Genomic DNA, 24,848 nt, shown 5'->3' on the forward strand with positions numbered 1-24,848 from the left:
CTCATATCTGATTCTGATAATACTATAAACGTGTCTGTCTTTTACCTTTTCACGGCTAAAACACTAAATCGAATTGGATGAAATTTGGTAGAGAAGTAAAAATCGATCTTTAAGGATAACATTGGTTACTTATCCCCGATAAAATCCATTGTTCCTGCGAGATATATAAAAAAAAACACAAATTCCATATGAACAGTAAAAACACCATGCGATCGACCAAACACATGTGTAGGTAAAGCTTTAATGATTTCAACAAAAATTTATAATTTCAATATTTTAATGACCACATTAAAACAGAATAAAATCAGTCATTATTTTTAAAACACACGCGTAAATGTTTCATGAAACATTTTTTTTTTATGTTTACATGATCGTTTTTGAATGGCATCGGTGCGCGCAGGCGATGTAATGCGCGCGAAGGAAGTTGCGTCAATAAACGTAGCAAGTAGAGTATTTATATTCATGTGTTTTTACTTTGTGATACTATTCCACGATTATAAATAACCAGGTCGACGTCTGTAATGCTCGGGGCACACTCGATGTCGTCAGAGTAATTTTGATTACACCGACCGACACGGGTATTTTTCTCAGTTTATCTATCTCTATTCTTTACTAATATTACAAATAGGTAAAGGAGCTCGACCTTTTTTCATGCATTGCTGGATCAAGATTTAATGTATGAAACGTTGCTATGTCCAAATTAGTGTCGTTTATTAAATAATAATATATAATAAGGGCAAGTATTTTAGAAATTGCACGATTTCAACAAAAACAGTCACATTTAAAATAACTTTAAATACTTAGTTAAAAAAAACTAAAAAACACGCTTTTAGCACGCACTAAAAGTTACTAATATTGGATTTAAGTCACGTGACAAATTTTTTTCGTATTCCTGACAGCAAACTCTTTCATTTGATATCCATATCATGAGGATGGATTTCAAACAGCCAGTCCGCCATCTTGAGGAGGCTGCCATATTGGATTTGTAATGATGTTTCCTAGCTAGTCATGTATTGTCATCAGAACTCAGAGCGTGTGCAAAATTTCATCCTTATCGAAGACCGGAAAGTGGGTCAAATTAAGATTTCTAGATTTTCTTACATAGATAGTTACAAGTGAAGCTAATATAAAGCGTGTAAAAATAATAACAACTGTAAATTCTAATATTTATTGGTTATTTTGATTTATTATAAAATTAAGAATGTTTCGTCATTTTTGTTTTTTTAACGTGCTGGGGCCAAAATGGTCGGTCGGTGGCCAAAATCTCAGGTTCTACTAATACCGATTTCAAAAATTATTCTTTATTATATATTGCATTAACAAGTTACTAACGTTATTTGATATTGAATCATATGCTATATTTTATCCCCGTATTCCCATGGGAACTAGAACTACACTGGTGAAAAGGTGTTTGCAAATATAATAATGTTTAATTGTTATGGGATCGTAGTAGTAAAGTTATTTATGACATTGCTTGTTTTGTAGAAGTCTTTTAAACACGAGTTTTATTACGTGAAATAAGAAACTCGGTCTAATGATAATAATAATAATAATTAATAATTATTTATTCATGAGTAGATGTCTAACGTCGATTGCGATTTCAATAGTTTAATTAATTTGATATTGAGTCGATAGCTGTATCGAAGTGCATTCCTCGTTTTAAGAGCAAAGGCGAATTAATTGATAAAACGTTGGCCGGAGTTTGCATTAGAAGTTACTTAGAATAATGGGTCACTTGCGTATACTATCAGTAGCTATCAAAATCTAATTTTGTAATTGTAGAATTTTAATGGTATTACTCGTAACACCACATTTGTTTACCGTAGGTAAGTGACCTGTCTATAAATAATATGCTAGGACAAATCTATACTAATATTATAAAGCTGAAGAGTTCGTTTGTTTGAACGCGCTAATCTCCGGAACTACTGGTCCGATTTGAAAAATTCTTTCAGTATTAGATAGCCCATTTATCGAGATAGGTTATAGGCTATATTTTATTCTCGTATTCCTACGGGAACGGGAACCAAACGTGTGAAACCGCGCGGCGTCTACTGGTGTTCTGGTAAACTTCAGCTTTTGTGAAATTATGAAATTCTGCATTTATCATTCTGCTACAGTCTCTTAGACCATGATAATTAAATGTTGGACATTTATTTACTATATTTTTAATTTTATTTACTACTTTTATTTACATTTATTAGGCAATTTCTCAGTACGTGATTAATTAATAGTAATAAAGTAAAGAAGTATGTAATAGCTAGTTTTATTAAATAACCAATTAACGAATTCGTGGGCTATAAATAAAAATATATCGTAAAAATACGATCGCAATAAAAAATATTTGAATTTACTTTCATTCATGTAACTTAAATGTTACAAACAACAGGAAGTCTGACTAAAATACTTTGGAAGTAACGTCCCAAATATAATATTGTTTGAAACGCGACGTGTCGACAGGTGACATAGACGAAATTCCCCAATGCCTCGTCTTGCTAAAAATGCTTTATTATCTCAGAACGCTCGGCGCCCATTCACTCATAGAAATAGACTGGCGAAAGCGACTTCTAGTTTTTTTTTATTTTTTAAAACGAAAAATTGTTACATGTTACATTATCAATTTTATCCAGTTTTTAACCGACTTCCAAAAAGGAGGAGGTTCTACGTTCGACTGTATGTATGTTTTTTTTTTTTTTTTTTTTTTTTTTTTTTTAATGTATGTCCAGCGATAATTCCGTCAATTATGGACCGATTTTAAAAATTCTTTTTTTGTTTTGAAGGGTTTACTTCCAGGGTGGTCCCATTTTTTTCATGTCAGGATCTGATGATGGCATCCTAGAGAAATTGAGGGGAACTTTCGAAAGTTATAGAGACGGCTAGTGCATTTGTTAGTGTTTCCATAACATATTTTAAACCACTACAACTTTATGAAGGTTTGGAATTGGTCTGATGATGGAGCTGAAACACAGACGATGGAACTCGTCAAGGATTTACAGCAGTCACCTTTTGTTTGGGCTTGATTAATTTGTATTCATGAGTACTTTGCACCTATATGGGTTGTGACTGTATTAAGGGTCTGGTGATGAAGACGAGGGACAGTGAAGAGAACTCCTCGACGGTTCACAGTAGCTATCTTGTGTTTGGACTTGATAAATTTGTATTGATGAGAACTTTCCACCTAGATGGATTGTGACTGTATTAAGGGTCTGGTGATGAAGACGAGGGACAGTGAAGAGAACTCCTCGACGGTTCACAGTAGCTACCTTGTGTTTGGACTTGATAAATTTGTATTGATGAGAACTTTCCACCTAGATGGATTGTGACTGTATTAAGGGTCTGATGATGAAGACGAGGGACAGTGAAGAGAACTCCTCGACGGTTCACAGTAGCTACCTTGTGTTTGGACTTGATAAATTTGTATTAATGAGAACTTTCCACCTAGATGGATTGTGACTGTATTAAAGGTCTGGTGATGAAGACGAAGCACAGTGAAGAGAACTCCTCGACGGTTCACAGTAGCTACCTTGTGTTTGGACTTGATAATTTTGTATTGATAAGAACTTTCCACTTAGATAGGTTGTGACTGTACACACGCAGTAGGTATGCTAACACTAAAAATAAAAAAATAAAAATTTTAATAAAAAAATTCAACCGACTTCCAACTCAAAAAATAACTTTAACTAAAAAGCAAAAAATAACATCCTACCTATGTGCTACCTTCTGATCAGTTTGAAGGCGGTGCCAAGCCAGTGTCGTGTTTTAATTAAAGCTGTTTCTGAAAGAACCACAGAAATTTTGTAGTTTAAACGTGTTTAATTAAAACATCACTGGCTTGGCACCGCCTTCAAACTGATCAGAAGGTAGCACATAGGTAGGATGTTATTTTTTGCTTTTTAGTTAAAGTTATTTTTTGAGTTGGAAGTCGGTTGAATTTTTTTATTAAAATTTTTACCAGATTACGATTAAGCCAAAATAATTTTGAAGGTTTTAATTTTAGCGGTCATAGATTTATAAAATATAGATAGATTCGTAATCCGTTTTATGTGCCCCGAAATGGGAGCCCTTGACGATAAGAACGCTTGCGTTCGTCGGCGAGTGAAATTAGCTTAGCTCTTAGCGCTCACATTGTCACAAAAGGCGTACGTTTGGAATGGAAATTTGTTAGTTGTTGCGGGTCTATAGGTCCTACCCTATTAGTCTTTGGGTTTAGGTATAATATGTACCTTCTCGTATATCCGTATGATCCTTCATAAACTATTCATCCGATTCTGATTAGAGTTTGATTGGCGATCTCAAACGTTTCGTTATTATGACCCGGGTATAGGCACTAACAGTTATACCATCTTTAATAATAGGAGTGCTGATTTTATCTCGCAAACTCCGATTTTTACCGTTTTTTACGGGATAAACTATTTAATCTTTATTCTTTGATTAAATATATAATCTGATAAAATTTCTTGGAAAAGAACTTACTGTGTGGTAAATTAAATTAGGTTTGATTTGTTTAGTTTAAAATAATGTATGAGTCAAAAAAGATGCAAACATTTAACTTATTTTATATAATCAAACGAAGTTCTCAAGTGAAGTTCGATGAATACAATACGTTTGAGCTGCATGGCAACGCTCGCACTTTTTTAAAATCATTTGTATACTTTATATTTTTACTAGCTGACGCCGCGCGGTTTCACCCGTGTGGTTCCCGTTCCCGAAGAAATATTTGGATAATACATTGCCTATAGTCTTCCTCAATAAATGGGCTATCTTACACTAAAAGAATTTTTCAAATCGGACCCATAGTTCCTGAGATTAGCGCGTTCAATCAAACAAACAAACTCTTCAGCTGTATAATATTAGTATAGATATTTTCATCCAACTAAGGTACATTACATATACTTGAACGTCTGAACCTGAAGTAACAATATGGGAGGTGTTATAGCTCCCCGGTGGGCATCGCTCCCAACACCGTCTAGACGGGAACGGCGTCCGGAAAGCAAAGCCGCAATGCGGACCTATTGTGCGGCGCTGATGCGTGCTCGCGTATGAACTGTTAACGTTATTTATCACTTTCAAAAGTAGAAACTCACTGAGTATTACATTTATTTTACACGCTTTATATTAGCTTCACTTGTAACTATGTATGTAAGAAAATCTTGGAATCTTAATTTGACCCACTTCCCGGTCTTCGATTAGGATTAGGGAATCTTTTATAACCAATTTAATCATCATAACCGATTGTGTATTTTTTTTTTATTGGCCTATTGAATACTGACCGACGCACCGCTGTTTCACTCGCGTAGTAGTAGTCCAGTGAGCTATTGAGATTCCTAAAGCCGTATTTTTTCATTCATTTTGTTGAGTATGTACTTAACTAATAGCAGTGATAGCCCAGTGGATGCCCATTGCCTTCGATGGAGGGCGTGGGTTCGAATCCTGTACGGGGCGTGCACCTTTAAGTTTTAAGTTATGTAGAAATTAAATATCACGTGTCTCAAACGGTGAAGGAAAAACATGGCGAGGAAACCTGCACATCTGAGAATTTTCTTAATTATCAACGTGTGTGATGTCTGCCACTCCGCATTAAGTCAGCGAGGTGGATGGCCTAACCCCTCTCATTGTGAGAAGAGACTCGTGCTCAACAGTGAGCCGAATATGAGTTGTTAATGATGATGATGTAACTAATAGTCTGTTGTTTGTTGTTTCAGGTGATGCTGGGCGGGGCGGGCGGGGCGGCGTCGCCGGCGGGCGACGAGCTGCTCACCGTCACCGTCGTCCGGGACGAGCACGGGTATGGGATGAAGGTGTCCGGTACGTTGATTTTGCCTACCTACACTTGCTCTGGGCATCTCCTTGTGTATTATCATCAGCCTATTATAACAGCCCACTTCTGGACCAGGCCTCCACCCTTGTAGGAGAGGTGATTGCATATCCCCTGTCCTACAAGGATATGGTATGCAGGTGTCCGGTACGTCTCGATTTTCTCTGTGGATCTCCTCGAAATCATCATCAGCTTATTTTAACAGCCCATTACAGGGCCAGGCCTCACTCCTTCCTTCCCTTCTTCTAAGGAATTTATCCTTTATAATCTATAGTTAATACTATAAAGAAAAAGTTTGTGGCGTTGTAGGGGGATCCAATGAACCGATTTTTAAAATTCTTATACCACTAGAAAGCCAAGTTATTTGTGAGTGTCATAAGCTATAATTATATTTTATGCGTGTATTCGGGAACAGGAACTATATATTTTTATCCGTGTATTTGGAAACGGGTACGGGAACAACGCGGGTGAAACCGCAGGGCGTTAGCTAGTTTTCTTATAAAGAGTCATGCATGGGCATGGCTCTACGTAGCACGCTGCCACACGCTGTTCCAATGCAGGTTGACGTGCTTGAATGGTGATAGAGTTTGATTCTTTCGATCGAATTCCGAAAGTACTGGTACCGATGGCTTAAAGTGTTCACAGACTCCGAGGCGCGGTGGTAACAACACCGCCAATTTCCCAATTGCGGGAAATTTTACTGGGAATTTTTCTCAGAAGAAAGTAAAGCTCGATATTTAATTGAGGCATTATGTATAAATAATGCTCTATTTTATGTAAAGTAAGGTAACTTGCACTTGCAAAGATTCAAATATGAACGCTCGCAGGCTCTTTTATTGATTGATAGACAGTAATTTTACGAACCTCCAATTTCCAGGTGACAACCCTGTGTACGTCCAGTCGGTGAAGGAGCACGGCGCCGCGTGGCGAGCCGGGCTGCGCTCGGGCGACAGGATCCTGCGCGTGGACTCGGTGCCAGTGCACCAGCACACGCACCAGCAGGTCGTGCACTTGATACGAGGTGAGTCGCGCTCGTGGACGTTACAAATGTCCTGCTCAGCGTCCAGTCGGTGAAGGAGCACGGCGCCGCGTAGCGAGCCAGTTTGAAATCTTAGACATAGACTCTATGCACAACTTTGCATAGAGTGCACCAGTAGCTGTACTACAGAATACATATGTATAAGGCTGTACTGTACAGTTTACATTAAGTTGCACACTTGATGTGGCTTGTTGCTTTCGTGAACATTACAAACGATGCGATGTCCAGCTGGGTAATGTAGATACACTCGGTGTACGATTTAAAACATGAGCCACTACATTAAGTGCTAGTGATTTTTGCGATCGTCTAACCTCTAAAATCGATATTTACGAGTATACTGATGATGATGACTTATGTTTCAGCAAACCCCAGCACCGTGCTGACCGTACAGCAGAACAGTTCGCGGCACAAGACGCCCATCACAGCGCCCGTTCCAGTCAATGTGAGTGTAGCACATACTAATTCTTTATTATGACACCCGCGTGGCGCAGTCGATTCTCACAACTGGAAACTATTTGTGTGATGAGTATGGGTGTTTTCCAGTGTCGGGGTGTATTTCTGCCTACTGCCTGCATCCGTAAGCGCGATGCATACTTGAAGGTATATTTGGCCGTGTATGGCAGGCATAAGATGACTCGTCTCACTCTTAGTGAATGATTCTTACACACACACTAACTATTTTGGCTTAGCTTAAAATACAGTTGGTAGCAGTAATCATAATATGTACAGTGTACATAAGATAGTACAGTAAATATAGTAAACACAAATACAGTGTGGTAAACAAACAAATATAGCAACACAGTTCTTTGAGGAGGAGAGTTCTTTGATGAGGTCATTATGTACTGTTCTGGCTCTACTATGACAATTAGGTATTAACCTTTAATTCATCATAATTATCAACCCATATTCGGCTCACTGCTGAGCACGAGTCTCCTCTCACAATGAGAGGGTGTAGACCAATAGTCCACCACGCTGGCCTGGCTGGCTCACCACAATGTAGATTGGTAGATTTCACGCACATAGAGGATTAAGAAATTCTCAGGTATGGAGGTTTTCTCAAGATGTTTTCCCATCACCGTTTTGAGACACGTGAATAAAATCACATAACTGAAAAGTTGGAGGTTCATGCCCCGGACCGGATTCAAACCTATCCTCCGGAATCGGAGACAGAGGTCATATCCATTGGGCTATCACGTCTCACTTACCTTTAATTTGTAATGAAGCATTTGTGACCGAGTTCGTATGAGGAAGTGGTACGGATCGCACTGAGCAAACTGAGAAAGTAGAACATACGATGTTATTTTTCGCTTTTTAGTTTAGTAAAAACATTTTTATAATTCTTGAAGTCGGTTGTATTTTTTTATTAAAATTTTTTATTTTTGCCTCGGACCGGGAAATAGCTATGTTGCTCGGCGACAGAAATAAGCAGTATACATGCCGATGAGCTGTCTCAAAAAACTACTGCTACTAACCATGATACTAGAGACTTAGTATCATGGTTGGGAATTAGGGTGTACCTTGCATAGTAGCTCACATGCTTCCTCCACGAACTGTGTCATTATATTTGTTTACTTGCGGACGCCCGCGACTTTGTCCGCGTGGAATTTACACAAATCCCTCGGGTATCCATGGATTTTCCGGGATAAAAGTAGCCTATGTGTTAATCCATACTAAAGTCTATTTCCATTTCAAATTTCAGCCAAATAGCTTCAGTAGTAGCGGCGTTAAAGAGTAACAAACATCCAAACATACATCCAAACATCCATACAAACTTTCGCGTTTATAATATTAAGTAGGAAGTAGGATTTTACGACGACCTCGCGTCCACCGTAACCTCAGCTGTGTCAACAGAATTCATGTTTTCATTTTTGCATGCTTTTCAAAATATGCGGCAAACATATTTAATGTTTTTATTATACAAAATATGCGGCTAATACCTATATTATGCTTCTTCATTTTTTTTTTATGTTTTTTATTAAAAAGTTGTTCGGCAATTATTTTAACTTTGTATTTATTTTAAGCAACTTTAGTAGGTTCTTACCAAAGGACATGACCCAAAATGGGTCTTTATTATTTATAATTTATAAGCAGGTCGATAGTATTTTTGACGGATAAGATACAAATTAGTGTGGAATCCGCATTAATTAGACAAATATTTTTTTTGTTGAAAAAAAAACATGAAACACAAAACAATTCCTTAAATAGCTTTAAAAATACCATAAACGAACGTGACTACGTGAAGATCACTGACAATCTGTCTGGGTATGAGTTACGAGCAATGTTGCCATGATAAAAAGTCTTAATTAATATTGTCAGCTATTGAAAAAATTACATTTTATACTATTAATTTTTAAAAAGCCCTATATTTTACGTAAAATAATTTGTTCTGCTTAGTTGACACTCGGAATAAAGGCCCAGCCTCCATACAAAATTGGGACTTGACCTTTGGTTAATACTTTCGTTTTCTACACGACATCGTACCGGAACGCTAAATCGCTTGGCGGTACGTCTTTGCCGGTAGGGTGGTAACTAACTGGCCATGGTCGACGCCTCCCACCCCCAGACCTGGACCAATTAAGAAAACCTCAATCGGCCCAGCCGAAGTTCGTACCTACTAGTTTTATCTAGTTAGTCTTTCTCAATTAGTATTCGTCGGACGTTTCAGTCGGAAAAGCAACGTCAACTGGAGGTGTCTAAAGCTCACACGGTGCGGTTGATGCTGGAACAGGAGCAGAAATACATCCGAGATCTCAGAAGTAAGTTCAATTTGACTACTGTTCTAATATAGGCCATGAGATGATGGAATCATTGGGAAATAAACCAAAAAAACGCTTAACGAGTTAAAGTGCTTAAAGTTTTTAACTTGAATATGATACCTAATTAAAAATCTCCACCAGCTGTCGAACTATGGTCTAGCGCGATAGAGACTAGCGTATTTTTTTCGCGTGTACGGTCGTTTCAGCATTACACGCTACAAAAAAAAGTACTCGCGTAAACGGGCATATTTCGGCGTGTTCGCTCGAACCGGTGCCGGTGGTGTTACGTCAGTAGATACTGACATGACACCACCGGCACCGGTGACCGCCAGAGACACCTCCTAGAGATCTAGGTGAGTGAGAGTAGGTGTCTCTGGCGGCTCGCGCATATACGAGCTTAGAAGTGCATCAACGCTCGTACGAGTTGAGCGTGTGCCAAACGGCGCGCCTGTACGTGCCTTCCAAAAACGAGCCCATACGCGCGTATAAAACGCTAGTCTGAAACCGCAAAACATTATGTTGAAGTTTTACTCCTTCCTTCCATATTGTGGTAAAATTGACATCTTTAATATTCATAATTTTCAGATGAGCTCCTCAAAGTGCCGGATGTGAGGAAACAGGCGCAGCTCGAGTCCGCCGAGCAGAGATGTTCAAAGTTACAGCACGAGATAGACACCATCATCGCTGCTCAGGTGAATATCAACCTTGACGACATTGTATTAAGCACCAGTTTTACTTGACAACGCGTAGTTTACATTGTATGTGAAGTGGATTGATAATATTGCGTCCCTCAATTCGTTTTATAAAATGCACTCGGAGTTTTAAAAATCCCTGTTATGAAGAGGTTTCATAATGTACTATTAAAAAAAATACTAGTAGGTCCTTTGTAGTAGTTTGCCTGTACATTGGTTAATAGAGATAACATTATTTACTTTGTCAGTTTTTATAAATGTCAATTAGTTGGGGACTTGAAAAATAGTTATAAGGACTTTCCCCTTGAGTCAATTCCATCCTTAAAGTTCAATCCAGTCCAATTTATTTTTTTAAGTTGGTGGGATCTGCCCAAAGAATTGGTTTTGAATTATTAAAAAAGTTGTGGATTATTTTTATATGGTTCATTATTACTTAATATTAATTAAATTGTTGGCTCTTTTTATGTAGGATCTAGGGAATAGGATAGGAATTTAGACTTATGTCCGAACTTCACATTGGCCAATATGATTGCCAATAAGTTGGCTATCATATAGTGCGGATGTTTCGAAACAATTCCAATATTTGGCACAATGTTGGCCATCGTGATGCATGATATAGTGTTATCTAAAGTGAAAAGCGGGTTCTCAAATGGTGTACTTGGTACCGGGATAAACTATTATCAATCCACTAACATCAACCATAGATACACTTCGCATACAAGTTGTTCCCACTCCATCAGTTCAAACTTCAAATCAAAAAATCGAGTTCATAATAATTTGACACTTTTTAGGTAATTCTGTCACCTTTGCAAAGAGCAGTTGTCAATGTGTTGCTGCAACATTTTAGTTATTTTTTCATAATATCATATTATTTTCGTTTTTTTTTTTTTATTAATTTCGTCGATGTGGCCTGTGGTTTAGATAGGTAGATTACACAAAATTTCGAATATTTAAATATATAACTAATATTACAGTTATATATTATTAACTTATTGTCATGTGAAATTGCAGATAAGCGTTGTAATTGATTAAAAATAAGCCTAGATTGACGGAATTTTGTTTAATCCTCTTTTTTACAAGCTTTTATATAACTTGTTCTGTTAAGTATTTTTATACAAGTAGATGGTTACAATTCAGAAGTTCATTATAAATGGTGAATAATTGATTTGTTTTGCTATACAGTTAAAAAGTTTTACTTGACTACAATCTCACCTGATGGTAAGTGATGATGCAATCTAAGATGGAAGCGGGCTAACTTGTTAAGATGAAAATCCACACCCCTTTTGGTTTCAACACTACATCGTATTGGAACGCTAGTTGGAGTTAAACGTTGCCATTGCAACTCATAATAGAGCGGTTATATAAAAGCTTGGTTTTTATACTATATTTTTAACTATAAATCTATTATTATCTACTTATCTGACGACAACACTTGCGAAAGAGCGTAAAGGAATACATATTAAAATAGTCGTCCGTGGCGCCATCTATGAATAATATATATTTTTATTAATGTTAATAATTCTCACTAACCACTGGGGAGGGTGGACTTTGCGTTTTTTGTCTATTTGTCTGCTTCTATGCATGTGTGTCTATTGTCAAGGTTTCATGTTTTTCTTTATATTTTGTGGCGTCTTATTTTGTTATTTTGCGTGTTTATTGTTATATTCATAAATGTACAGAATAAATAATATAAGTCTTTTATTATTTTAATTAAATATTTTTTCATAATGTATACGACATTTATTATTATAACTTTGCTTTTAAATGTCAATCTGTATTTGATTAAATTTCGCGAAAAAATCCAGCGTTCAATGTATTTATGGATTAAAATTAAAAAATATCTTTTAAAATTATTGTTTTTTTAAATAGTTTTATTGAGTAAGATGCAAAGAAGCAGATAAATATAATGATCATTGCTATTATCTTACATTTTTTCGTGTAATTCATTTTCGCCTCTGTTGTAAAGGATATGGATTGTTATATGGGTTTCTAGTATTATATGGATGGAGATTTAATAAAGCCATACATCATTTTAAATAAGTAGTGCTTTTAGCAAGATAACTTGTCTATGCCAGTATTTCTACTATATTTATTACATCGCATTACTGTATTTTCAAAACTAAGGGACGGTTTCCTGGGTACGTACTGCGTACGTGTGTAATTTTGTATTTCACGAATCTCAGGAACGAGGTCTGCTCCAAGGTTCCATTTACTACTACCAAAATTCATCTAAATCGGTTTAGCGTGGTTCTTTAGCCTAGAAAAGATATAATATGGTCTTTTCTATTTATAATATTAGTATTGATAAATAATTAATAAAACATATTATGAGTCAAGATAACACATTGTAGTACATTTTCCTAGCACGCCATATTTGGTGATTCTGTGTTATAAACGTCGGTTACTCCATTTAACATCAAGTCTTCCATTAGCATCAACCTTGTGCATCAACAAAATCTCCATCCATATGTAATACAACCCAACATTTTAGCCTGAAGCAGTGCAACCACCATCAACACCAAAATTGACCCGAGCCAAGGACAGTCTCCCGAACACCGGTTTCCTTAGCGGCCTACCCAGGTCACTCAGCAACCTGACCGGTCAGAGCTTGAGGAACTTACGGCAAGCGAGACAGAAACAGGAAACCCAGCCTCTAGTCCGACAAAATTCAGATGAAACTAACAATAAAAGGAGGCACGTTCACAACAACACTGTACCGATGGTTCCCACAACTTGTCTGGATAACACACCCCCACCACTACCGCCCAGATCCATAGAACGGCCGAAGAGGATACCTCTGAGTCCACACAGTCCGACAATAAGCCCGGTCAACCCGTTAGCAATGCAAAAGCCATGTACATCTTCCCCGATACACAAGCAATACTATAAGAAACCGTACCCGATGCACCAGTCGATGCCGCCGTATAGGGAGGAGAAATTCAGAAGGTCGTCGCATTCTTTGGACGGCGAGCTGGAAGGGCCCCAACCGAATTCGATCGCCTTGCAAATGAGCTATCCGCTGGTTAATGTGCCGCCGCCGCCTTTGCAGGTAAGTTGAAAAGGTTTTCTGATTGAGCCGTCCTTCGTCTGATAAACCTTTTACATGTTAGGTAAATAACTATTGCTAAAGGTGCTGATAGACTTGAGCATTCACTTGTTATGAGTATTCATGTGAATGTTACGTCATAGAAAAATACAAGAACATTTTAGCGAGCCAAATCTGCTCGCTAAAATACTCGCAGCACAAGCGACAGTCTAGTCTGACATCTTCATTGACATCTTAATGAAAAATATCTTTTGAACGGCGAATGCTCGATGTTCTGTTACAAGTACAGCACCTTTACATATAATTTTTTTTTATATAATGAATCTATCTTTTAAAATATTGTTGAATGTTTACATGAATTTGTTGGATTTTCAAGTCAAGTTTGTTTTAGAACCACGATTTTAGTAAATTTTTATATTGTTTAAAAAATACAATTTTTCCGACAAGTCACTAAGTCCATTTCAAATACAAAGATCTTTTTGCTTGCCTCTAAGAGCTCAATCAGTAAACTTATTATTAGTGACGGTAAAAGTTTCCAGAGATACTTTTAAGTATTTTTAGAATATTTTACTGTTTTGTTTAAGGTTTGTCACTGTCATTATTATCACATTCATTTTGATTTAAGTCGCTAGAGCTTTCTTATTTTTGATTTGGCTAATATTTTTGTAGACTTTTAATATCACCGTAGTAGTATGTGATAAAGCAATTTAATATAATACACCATTATATTTAGAAATAAATTAATTTAAATAATTATCTGTTTAATATTGTTTTCATAGGAATATTTGAATTTATATTAGCATTTTCGTTGGTTGTTCTAACTTCGAAGACGTAAGTGAATGTCACTTTTTTTGTAATAATAATATGTGCTTGTCAAAGAGTGCCTATAAAACCCGTTTTTCAAAAATATCTAACTGTGCGTTTTTATATTGTGACTAACTAAAATGTGTTTGTGACGTCTTATTTCTTTTACTTGATTTTCAAAATATCTTCTTTTTCAATAGCCCTAAAGGGACAAGGGAAAAATAATTCAGATATTTGGCATTAAAAATATTACGATTTACCAATCGGCAAGCGTATGCATACATAAAAGCGGTGTGCAGGTTATATGGTTTTTTTACCAGGGAAGCATTATTTAACTCAAAAGCTACTGAGCAGCTCTTACTTTACATCATGTTTCATAGAAGAAATTGGTAGTTTATTCCCTGGAGAAGCAATGTTTTTATGCTTGTACGATGTGCGCGCCACTACTAAATTCTTCGATACTTGGGTATAAATATTTCTATTTCTAAAATTCTTCTAGACTAATAATAAAATAAAAATATTATGACTGGGTTTTTGTAAATTTTGTCATAGCAATTGATTCAACATTTTTTTTTTATCAGACGGACAACCGTAGCGCAGTTCCTATACTGCATGTAAGGAGTCAGTCGTCCCCCGAACATTTGGACCATGAGTTACCACGAAGTAAGTATTTTTTTCTGTATTAGTCACTTGACTTCTTAATCAAAGAAAGTGTGAAACAAAGTAGTTTCCCGCCGTGTTCATCTTATCATCATCATTATCAACCTATATTCGGCTCACTGCTGAACTCGAGTCTCCTCTCAGAATGAGAGGGGTTAGGCCAATAGTTCACCACGCTGGCCCAAAGCGGATTAGTAGACTTGTGAAGTCTACTAATCCGCTTTGGGCCATTACGCAGAGAATTAAGGAAATTCTCTGGTATGCAGGTTTCCTCACGATGTTTTCCCTTCACCGTTTGAGATACGTGGTATTTAAATTCTTAAAATGCATGCCACGAACCGGATTCGAACCCACACCCTCCGGAGTCGGAGGCAGAGGTCATATCCACTGGGCTATCACAGCTCCGTTTATCTTATACTATGGCATAAATATAGTGATTACGATTTGTTCACAGATCAGAGTTGTTTACATCACACGACTGAGAAAGAGGCGTGGTCTCGCGGGACTCCGCCCCCCGGCACTCCGCCGCCGCCCTACCCGCACCCCGCGCACCCCTCACATCCCGCACACCCTGCTATGCGTACTCAGGTAAGCTTACTAACTTACATACAGATTATACATAAAAAATTTAATAAAAAAAATACAACCGACTTCAAAACCTAAAAACGTACCCACTAAACTAAATAGCGAAATTCTCCAAGATCCCATCATCATATCCTACCATCATGACTGGGATCACATGGGTAGGTATACCTTTTTAAACAAAAAAAAGAATTTTTTCACATCGGTTCAGGCGTCTTTGAATATCTATTATAATATTTGAATGTTTTTTTATGTATCGGTGTATATACATAAAAAAAAATAAAAAATAAAAAAAAGCATACCAATCTTTAGGACCCTCTCGTTTTGACGTCGGTTAAAAAATAAAAAACGTATATAGGTTCATAATGACACACAGTAATATAATTCTATACAAATTTTATGCGATTTTATGCGAATTTTGCACTCGCATCCAGTTTGTCACAAGCATCTTCGTAGGTATACGAGGACTGCACTAAAAGTATCGGAAATGAAATATTTCCTCTGTTCCTGTCATATTTAAATCTTTTTAATTGAAAACTGGGGGTGTTTGACAGGTGTCAAAGTCGTAAACACTTAGCTCCGTATAAAACAGTGATTAAAATTATTAAATCTAGAATTTCCCACAATATAAAGTGATTATTTTGTTCGTAACAGTGTAATACATCTCATAAAGTATCAAAAAGTCATTAAATAAAGATATCGTGCAAATAAATACCCTAAAACGAGTGGTCTGTACTTACTGGATTATAGTGACTATTATATAATTTAAATGTAAACAACACTGTTCATCAACTGTTATTTAAACACAAACTATCATTGTGAACACAAATTATATACTTTTGGAACGTTTTAATGAAGTTACAACAACACTAACGCTAAGAAAAACGCAAGTTTAAAGTGTAACTGTCACCCACCCGCAATTCGCAAAACGGCGGTCAATCAGCTGACGAGTGTAGGCAGCGCATAGTACCGTGTGCAAGCGATTCTCGCGGTTGCGTACACGGCACAAGTACCATTTTCGGGCGTCGTGCGCCGCGCTGCGTGTCTCACTCGCTATACGAACGTCTCCGCGGCAAACGAATCGACGTTTTATCTAAGACTAGCGGTTGCCTGGGACTGCGCCCGCGGAGGTGAATAATTGGACCTGTTAGAGTTTTTTATTATAACTATAGATTCTTAGAAGCTAAAAATGGAAAATCAATTCCAAATTTTATTTGAAAAAATGAAAAATGAAATGCGAAACCAAACAGACGAATTAAAAGAATCTATATTAGAGAAATTAGACGAAAAACTACAACCAATTATAGCAGAAAATAAAAACTTGAAAACAAAATTGGATAATCTTGAGAAAGAAATAGAAAGCCTGAAAAGAGGGAAAAAGCAAAATAACTTAATAATTTACGGAGTTAAAGAAGATGAAAAATCTACGCCAGAAATAATACAGAAAGTGAAGGAAATCTTCAAAGCCGACTTAGACCTACATTTTGAAGACTATGAGGTAAATAAAATTTATCGAATTGGAAATAAACAAAGCTCATGTAAAAAACCTAGACCTATCCTATTTTCCTTTGTAAATGAATGGAAGAAAAGCGAAGTAATGAAAAGAAAGAAAAGTTTTAAAGATGTATATGTGTCAGAAGACTATAGTAAGGAAGTTTTAGAAAAGAGGAAAATGTTGCAGTCGCAACTGAAAGAGGAGAGGAATAAAGGAAACATCGCATATTTAAAATTCGACAAACTAATAATTAGAGAGAAAGTTGATAACACAAAAAATGAAAAAAGAAAAAGAGAAATGTCAACATCACCGCAACAAAATACACAACCAAGAAAACAACAATATATGAAACCATCCAACAAACTGAATGCTTATGATTTGATGAAGATTAGATCTAACTCCCTTCCTTCGAATACGAGTAGAAATACAACAACCAATAAGCAATGAAAACTAACTACCTATGAACTGAAACTACCGGATAACAATAAAAAACTAAAATTAAGATACACGAACTCACATCTTCCAAGACGGTTGGTCACCGAGGAAGATTATGACCACTACCTTCCAAAGGAGATAAATTCAAATATATGTATATAAAAAAAAAATCTCGAAAACCATGAAACAAAAATAATTATACCTTTCGTTCACATGAACGAATAGGTAACAAAATGGCGAGGACCGCCAGGCAATCCAATCCAGACAATCTGACAAACTGCTGTTGTATAGGTAGACCCTACATACGCTGGAACCGCAATGGAAACAAAGTTATTAAAAATAGCAATCCTTGGAAGAGGCCTTCACCTGAGAGGGGTTCCTAATAGTATAAATATAAATAAGTTAAATATGGTACATTGTAAATATTTTCCTTTCTTTGTCTGTTTAAAAAAATCTTTATTTAAAATAACGTACCAGTTTGTAAAATCTATTTAGGAAATAAAAGGCTTTTTTATTTTTTTATTTATTTATTTTTAATTGAAAACTCTTTGGTTTTGAAAATCGAATGCCATTTATTTATTTTTTAATTAAAAAAATATTCTCGGTCTTGTCACAAGGTTTTGTCAAACTTGTTTAGTCGTTGATAAAATGGAATTGACTCGAGAAAATTTAAGAGCGATGATTTATTATGACTTTCGAAGTGGTTTATCACAAAAACAGTGTGTTGACCGGAAGATTTCTGCATTTGGTGATGAAGCCCCAACCAAAACCACAATTTATGGCTGGTTTGCTGAATTGGTGTGATGATCCCCGTCAAGGTCGTCCAAAAACTGCAGTCACTTGATTGAGGAAGATCGACATGTGACATACCGCGAAATTTAGGCAACCTTAGACATTGGCATGAGTCAAATACAAATAATCTTGCATGAACAATTAGGTGTAAAAAAGTTGTTTTCCCGATGGATACCGCATTCGCTCTGTGAAGATCAAAATGCTTGTGTTATTTGGTGCGTCAGAACTCTTGAAAGATTCCACGCAGGATCCTCAAATGCAGTATACAACATCATATCAGGTGACGATACAATCAAACTAAATCGAATTCTGAATATATGCGTACGAACCCGAAACAAAAAAACAGTCACGAGTTTGGGTGTCCGAAAATGAATTAAAGCCAACAAAAATTGTTTACCGAGTGTTGCAAAAAAATGGTGGCTACGTTTATCTCCAAAACCGGCCATTTTGCGACTATTCCTCTTGACGGACAACGAACGGTTAATGCAGAATGGTATGCTAGCATTGCCACAGGTCGTTTCTGAACTCCGTAAAGAGAATGCAACCGCCGCATCATCCTCCATCACGACAATGCGAGTTCTCACACCGCGCGCAAAACAAAAGAGTTTTTAGAGCAAAAAAAAAGAATTATTAGACCATCCGCCGTACAGTCCCGACCTTAGCAATAATAGCCCTAATGATTTCTATACTTTCCCTAAAATAAAGAATAAATTGCGTGGTCACAGATTTTCATCACCTGAAAAAGCTGTGGACGCCTACAAAACGGCCATTTTGGAGACCCCAACTTGCGAATGGAATGGTTGCTTCAATGATTGGTTCTATCGTATGGAAAAATGTGTCAAATTTAGCGGAGAATACTTCGAAAAGAAATAAATTTTTATAAAAAGTAATACTGTGTCAGTTTCTTGATTCCCAAAATGTTCAGTACCGCCCTCGTATTATGCTTTATACCAAAAACATACTTGTAAAACTTGTTTATTTTTTTCAGCCTTGTGCTGACCCGCAGCGAGCTATAATATCAATGGAGGAGGATGACTCCCCAGCATCTGTAAGTATTGTTTAGGAAATAAACAATTTATATTCATGGCATGGCAAAAGTCGTGATAGCCCAGTGGATATGATCTCTGCCTTCGATTCAAACGTCCGGGACATGCACCGCCAACTTTTCAGTTATGTGCTTTTTAAGAAATTAAATATCACTTGTTTCAAACACTGATAAAACATTGCTAGGAAATCTGCGTACCTGAGAATTTTCTTAATTATTATTTGCGTGTGTAAAGTCTGCTAATCTGCTTTGGGTCAGTGTGGTTAACTATTAGCATAACCCCTCTCATTCTGAAAGGACTCGTGCCCAACAATGAGCCGAATATGAGTAAGGATGATGAATCAGTGGCGTGCTTCTTCATAGAAGCAAAAATGCACTGCCTACCCTGGGGATTACGAGCTGTCGTTATAAATCCGTATTAAAGAGTAACCAGTTTAAATACATTTTATGTTTTGTGCATACCTAAAAATCTTTTGCATACCACTGAATTGATTATAATATATGTTTGTGTATATGTCTGCAGGACAACTCCACATACTCTGGCCTGTTCTCCAACTTGCGATCTGTACGAGAGTCGAAAGCACGCACGGCGGTACTCATCAATTGGTTGCTGGGGGAACGGAGGTAATTACTTTGCATATGATTGATTTTTTTTATATATGTTACTGGCAAAACCTATTTAGCATGAACTAGTTTCGCCTAGGCAAAACCAGTTTTCCTAACACGCGTTGGTCAAACCAGTATTAATAATAATAATATTCTGCCTTACATTGCATGTTTTCTGCTGTCTTGGACGTGTGGCGCGCGCGATACGCGCATTGACTACGAATCAGTCGGCTCAGTCCTGCGCACACTGCGCGCCCCTTTGTGTTCGTACCAAAAACCGACAAATCTCGGATCGAACCGCGCACGAGTTGTAACGCTCGGAGCGTGCGCGACCCAGGCGCAGTTCGTGCGCGCGAGGCGTTCAAACCACGAGCATTCGTGATACATTGCAGCAATGTGGACGTCAAATTCTTGCATTGCATGTTGCATTACATAAATTGCATTGCACCAATCTGTACCCGCCTTTAGAGGAGTTTTGTTTTTGTATAATCAAAACTGGAGCCAAAAATATTTTTTTTCGATTTTTTGTCTACTATGATAATAGTTAGATAATTCAGGGATATAACATTACGCTTCATGCTACAGATGCGCGTGCGCCAGCCTGCTCCTGGTGCTGACAGACTCGTATCGCTCGGCGGCGGGCGTCACCACTCACACGCTGCGTCGCTGGGCCTACGAGCTACAGTCCACCTTCCTTATGCCCAACGCGGTAAGCCAACAATCTAACAATTAAGATGCTTTCTAGATCACTTAAGCTCAGGATCTTTAACAGTAATGTAAAGAGTGTCTTGCTATATGGTTGGGAGACCGGAACCCACCACATCAATAAACATATTTGGCATGTTTAGGCCTACAACAATCTGCAATAATGACCTCTGAACCCTTGCTAAAGAACCCTTCATCCTCGAACAAATAAAGCGTTAGAACTTAAAATTAAAAAAAAAAATACATAACTAATTTTCGAATAACCAGGTCATTAATGATGGTGAATGAACTCTTGTTGCAGGTACTACAATTGAACGGCGTAGACGAAAACATGGCGAACGAAATCGAACATGTTTTAGTTAACGGTAAGAATAATCGATTTGTTCCCCAAAATGTATCAGACCTTTTATAGTGTTGGTAAAATATCTTAACATTAAACACACATCTTCATCATCATTTGCTATCCTCTATTGTAGATACGAATAAACTCTTCGTCACTCTTGACAGAGTTGTCGTGGTCGTCACTTTAAAGTTGGTAGCAAGCTGTATGATATGATATTTGCCATAGCTTTTAGATATGACGATTTTCCCATTCCCCTCCAACTAGTCTGAAAATACTGTGCTAGGAGTGTGTGCGAGATCGAACCACGACCTCGGTGATGAGCCCGACCCCTTTACTATGGAGTTTTTGAGGCTGAACTAAAATAAACAAAATTATATTATAGAGTTCGACAAAGAAGAACTGCTGCGAAACGTATTCCGCAAGGCGCGGCGGCAGGCCAAGGATGAGTTGGCGCGGCAGCTCAGCGAGTTCCAGGTCAAGCGGCAGGTGGGGCTCGGCACGCTGTACGGGCCCGAGGACGCCGTGCTCGAGCGCTGCGATGTTGATAAAGCACAGGTGATTGTAGCTGACTTCATACCAATAAAACGAAAGTAAATAAATAAAAACAAACTTCTGAAAAATATAATATTCCGACGGACCTTCTCCTTTTTTTGAAGTCAGTTAATAATAAAAAACAAAGCGCCATCTATGAGAGTCAAACATAACTGCATCGCAACAGGTACTAGATGTGTACAATAAGGGATTGTTTCAAAGTTCTCTATGAACGCCATCTATTGTTTTACTGTGTTTGTAGATGAGTGGATTGTACTAAAGCCATACTCTATGTGCTCTGTTTATGTGAAATGATTAGTGACTTATATCCTTAGTATCAATTTCTTTGTTGGTAAACAGTGCACATTGAGTATAGCTTTAGTAAGGTCCCTAGTTAGGGCTGATCACTCATCTGGCCTCGACAGATGTCCCCACTAGAAATAAAAATGTCTGTAGATAGCTAGCTCAAGTTAAGCGTGCGTTAACAAGTTTTACTTCAATAATATATCTATGAGAAACTTAAAAAATGTAGCACTTAGTAGCGCCATCTCTCGTATCGGACTTGCTTTACTTCACTAGCTCCTACTAGTTCGCAAATATGCCGTTTAAACAATAAACACAATTCAGCACTGGGTTTGCTTGTGTTCTGTCATAGTTTAGCAGTGTTACCATAGATGGCGTTTTTCAAATACATACCAGCTTATTTATTGGAAGTATTGTGCGCAGGAGCTTGTGGTTGTGGAGAGGCTGATGTGCCAGCGGCTGAGCGCGGTGGCGGCGGCGGGCCCGGCCGGCTCCTCGCCCGACGCGCACAACGCGCTGCTGGCGGCGCTGGTGGCCGCCGCGCTCTGTCTGCACTGCAGGTGAGTGTGCGCCGAACTGTGGCGGTGGAGCGGCTGATGTGCCAGTGCGGTGGCAGCGTCTCCTCACTGACTCACTACATAATTTAAGCGTATTATAGAAAAGGACTTCTGTTACTGGTGTTATACCCGTCGCTTAAGCTGTCAGCACCGGTCATTAATGTTTGAGAGTGGTCGTAGGTCGTAGGTCGTAGGTAGGGTAATGAACATAATTATTACTCTACGTCAATCCGCGTTGGAGCGGCGAGGTGGGTCTATCCATGAGAAGGGAGGTCTGACCCTGTTGTGAGCTGTTTAAATTGACATAATAATGATACTGACAGAAAAGTCTACAATGGTAATTATCTATCTTTCAACTTTTACGAGTTATAACAAATTTAATCCATTTCTTTCTTTCTTTTCTTTCTATGGGTCTCGTTTGATCTACTCATTTCCGTGATTAAATATAATTATTGCTTGTCTGGAGACTGGAGCAACAAAGCTTGACATATTCATAAGCCAGCTAACAAAGTCTAGACCAACATTTAGGGGTAGGCAAAAAATTATAAAAATATCTAAATAAAAAATAAAAAAGCCCTTATTTCATTAAGGTCAACTTAACAAAAATAAGAGAAAAACTTGAAATCCACGCGAAAGTAATTAATATTTAAAAACAAAAAAAGACAAAAACCATGATATACTCGTATGTAATGTAACATGTTTTGCAAATAAATACATACCGAAATTTTTCTATTGCCGAATACAACTATGCAACTAACATTAAATTTTACAATCAGAGTATGTACTCGTATAACTAAACATTTTATTTATTTATACTGCAAGTTTATTAAAGTAAACTAATAATAAATTACCAATACAACACAGTAGTTGTTTGCATTATCTCGTGTAGTTCAGCTATTCGTGACTCATGACTTCGTAACGTCGATACGTTACACTTGACACAAAATGTAATTGTGGGTAAAAATAAAATTAACTTCATTGTGCTTAGAATCTATCGTTGAAATGACGCTCGGTTAGTTCGTGAGATTAAACAAAAAGAAGTCAAAAGAAAATACACAGAAATTGATAAAAACAAAGGAATTGATAATCGTTTTAATGAAATGTATAGTATTTCGTAATTATATAGTGTGAAAGTGAAAATTTTCGGTGAAAATCAACTTACTTAGATCGTTAGTGTTAAAAATTTATCAAAATTTTTGGACCGATTTTCGATCGATATTTGTTTAAGACGACTGATATGGAATTTTTGTTAAAAGTGATTTTTTTCCTTGTTTTAAATGTGAATTTCATGGTTTTAGGATAATATAAGTTTGTCATTGTCGATAAAAAATATATGTAATTTTTTCGATGTGTATAGTTTTTGCACTGTTAGTTCGCTTATATATATCACTTTTTTGTTTAAATTCGTATAAAGGACGATAGAAGATCTTTAGCTTTTCATTTCATAGTGTGGCACTTATTGGGCCATAGAAAATACATAATACGAGTAGTTATAAGAAATCAGCTAATCAGGTCATAATAATTCTTGATTTTTTATACATACACCATCTAATAAATTAAATTGAACTTCTCATTTTCTTGCTCGCGCACGTAACTAACTTTATTTGAGGTTATTTAGTTTAACATTTGCCTTATGTTATTAACAATTAATAATATTATTTGTTTCCTTGTTGAAGTATAATTTCTAAATTAAATAAGGAAATATACATATTATTGGCACATATTGTAGGTATGTCAATGATTTAAAGGAGCAATAATTTAGTTAATGTTTTGAACGTCTACACGCGGTTAGCTTAAATGTGCGTAATCATCCATCAGGAGAATTAATATTAAATATTTTTAATATACATGTTTCATTTGTTAAATAAATTGACAGTTTCCCTGTCTGGCATTTAAAATTAGTGTAGTATAGATATTTTCTTTCTTTAACACTTATTGTTATGAGTGTATAGAATTATATGCTGTTCTAGCAAGTTAGTAGTTTAGTACAGTTATGTCGGGACAGTGAAGTGTACTTTATGATGGTTAACGTGAACTTGTTGGACATAAATGATATAGATGCGAAGGAAATAAGGCGAAAATGGTGGCAGTCGCCCAAGAGCAAAAAGAAAAAGAAGTAAGGATTTTTATGTGTATATTTAAGTATGAATGCAAATTAAAAATTTTCTTTGTCAAATTAATTTACTTGCTGAGCCTGTTTGTGTATATATAGCGTGTCCCGTAATTAATGGATATAACGCAAATGGTAGATACACCAATTATCTAATTTGAATAGTTTTCCAAAAATCCCTAGGGTGACCAAGTTATATTTTTTTCCGGATTTTTCAACATTTTCTATTTTGAATCAGTCTGTTTTTCCAATGCTATAAGATCTGATTTCTGTTGAACATTACAGATTAAATTACCAATGTACTATAATACTACTTTTGTAAATAAAGTTTTATTAGTTTTGTACAAGATGCTTTGAATGCAATATTTACTTTTCTTTCATTAAGATTACCCGATAAAAAAAAAATGTCCTGAACAAAAAATAAATGTACCATCATTTTAAAAACTTGTACACTTATCGAGGTTTATAAATTGGTATAAAACTTGTGTCTTCTCATTGTATTTACAAAGTTGCTGGTAAAAATGTATGAAAGGTG

The 24,848-nt window shown here is 36.8% G+C and overlaps 2 protein-coding genes across 2 annotated transcripts in view; both read left to right on the forward strand.

Moving 5' to 3' along the window:
- The window catches only part of LOC112052842 (rho guanine nucleotide exchange factor 11), a 201,028-nt gene that overhangs the window by 33,800 nt on the left and 142,380 nt on the right, over positions 1-24,848 (forward strand). The window contains 14 exon segments of the mRNA XM_052886750.1: positions 5,700-5,802; positions 6,690-6,833; positions 7,214-7,293; positions 9,517-9,607; positions 10,193-10,299; positions 12,791-13,348; positions 14,731-14,812; positions 15,264-15,397; positions 19,102-19,161; positions 19,682-19,782; positions 20,350-20,473; positions 20,771-20,834; positions 21,195-21,367; positions 22,070-22,206. Coding sequence (XP_052742710.1) covers positions 5,703-5,802; positions 6,690-6,833; positions 7,214-7,293; positions 9,517-9,607; positions 10,193-10,299; positions 12,791-13,348; positions 14,731-14,812; positions 15,264-15,397; positions 19,102-19,161; positions 19,682-19,782; positions 20,350-20,473; positions 20,771-20,834; positions 21,195-21,367; positions 22,070-22,206 — 1,955 coding nt within the window. The 5' untranslated portion in view covers positions 5,700-5,702.
- On the forward strand, positions 15,962-18,076 carry LOC128198937 (uncharacterized). The gene has a single exon (XM_052886751.1). The coding sequence runs from the start codon at positions 16,581-16,583 to the stop codon at positions 17,331-17,333; it is 753 nt and encodes a 250-aa protein (XP_052742711.1). The 5' UTR covers positions 15,962-16,580; the 3' UTR covers positions 17,334-18,076.

The sequence above is a fragment of the Bicyclus anynana genome, chromosome 18, assembly GCF_947172395.1.
Source record: "Bicyclus anynana chromosome 18, ilBicAnyn1.1, whole genome shotgun sequence".
Lineage (NCBI taxonomy): Eukaryota > Metazoa > Arthropoda > Insecta > Lepidoptera > Nymphalidae > Bicyclus > Bicyclus anynana.

What these genes read in the sequence shown, in the direction of transcription:
- LOC128198937 (XM_052886751.1), top strand. Translation starts at nt 16,581, where the DNA reads ATGGAAAATCAATTCCAAATTTTATTTGAAAAAATGAAAAATGAAATG.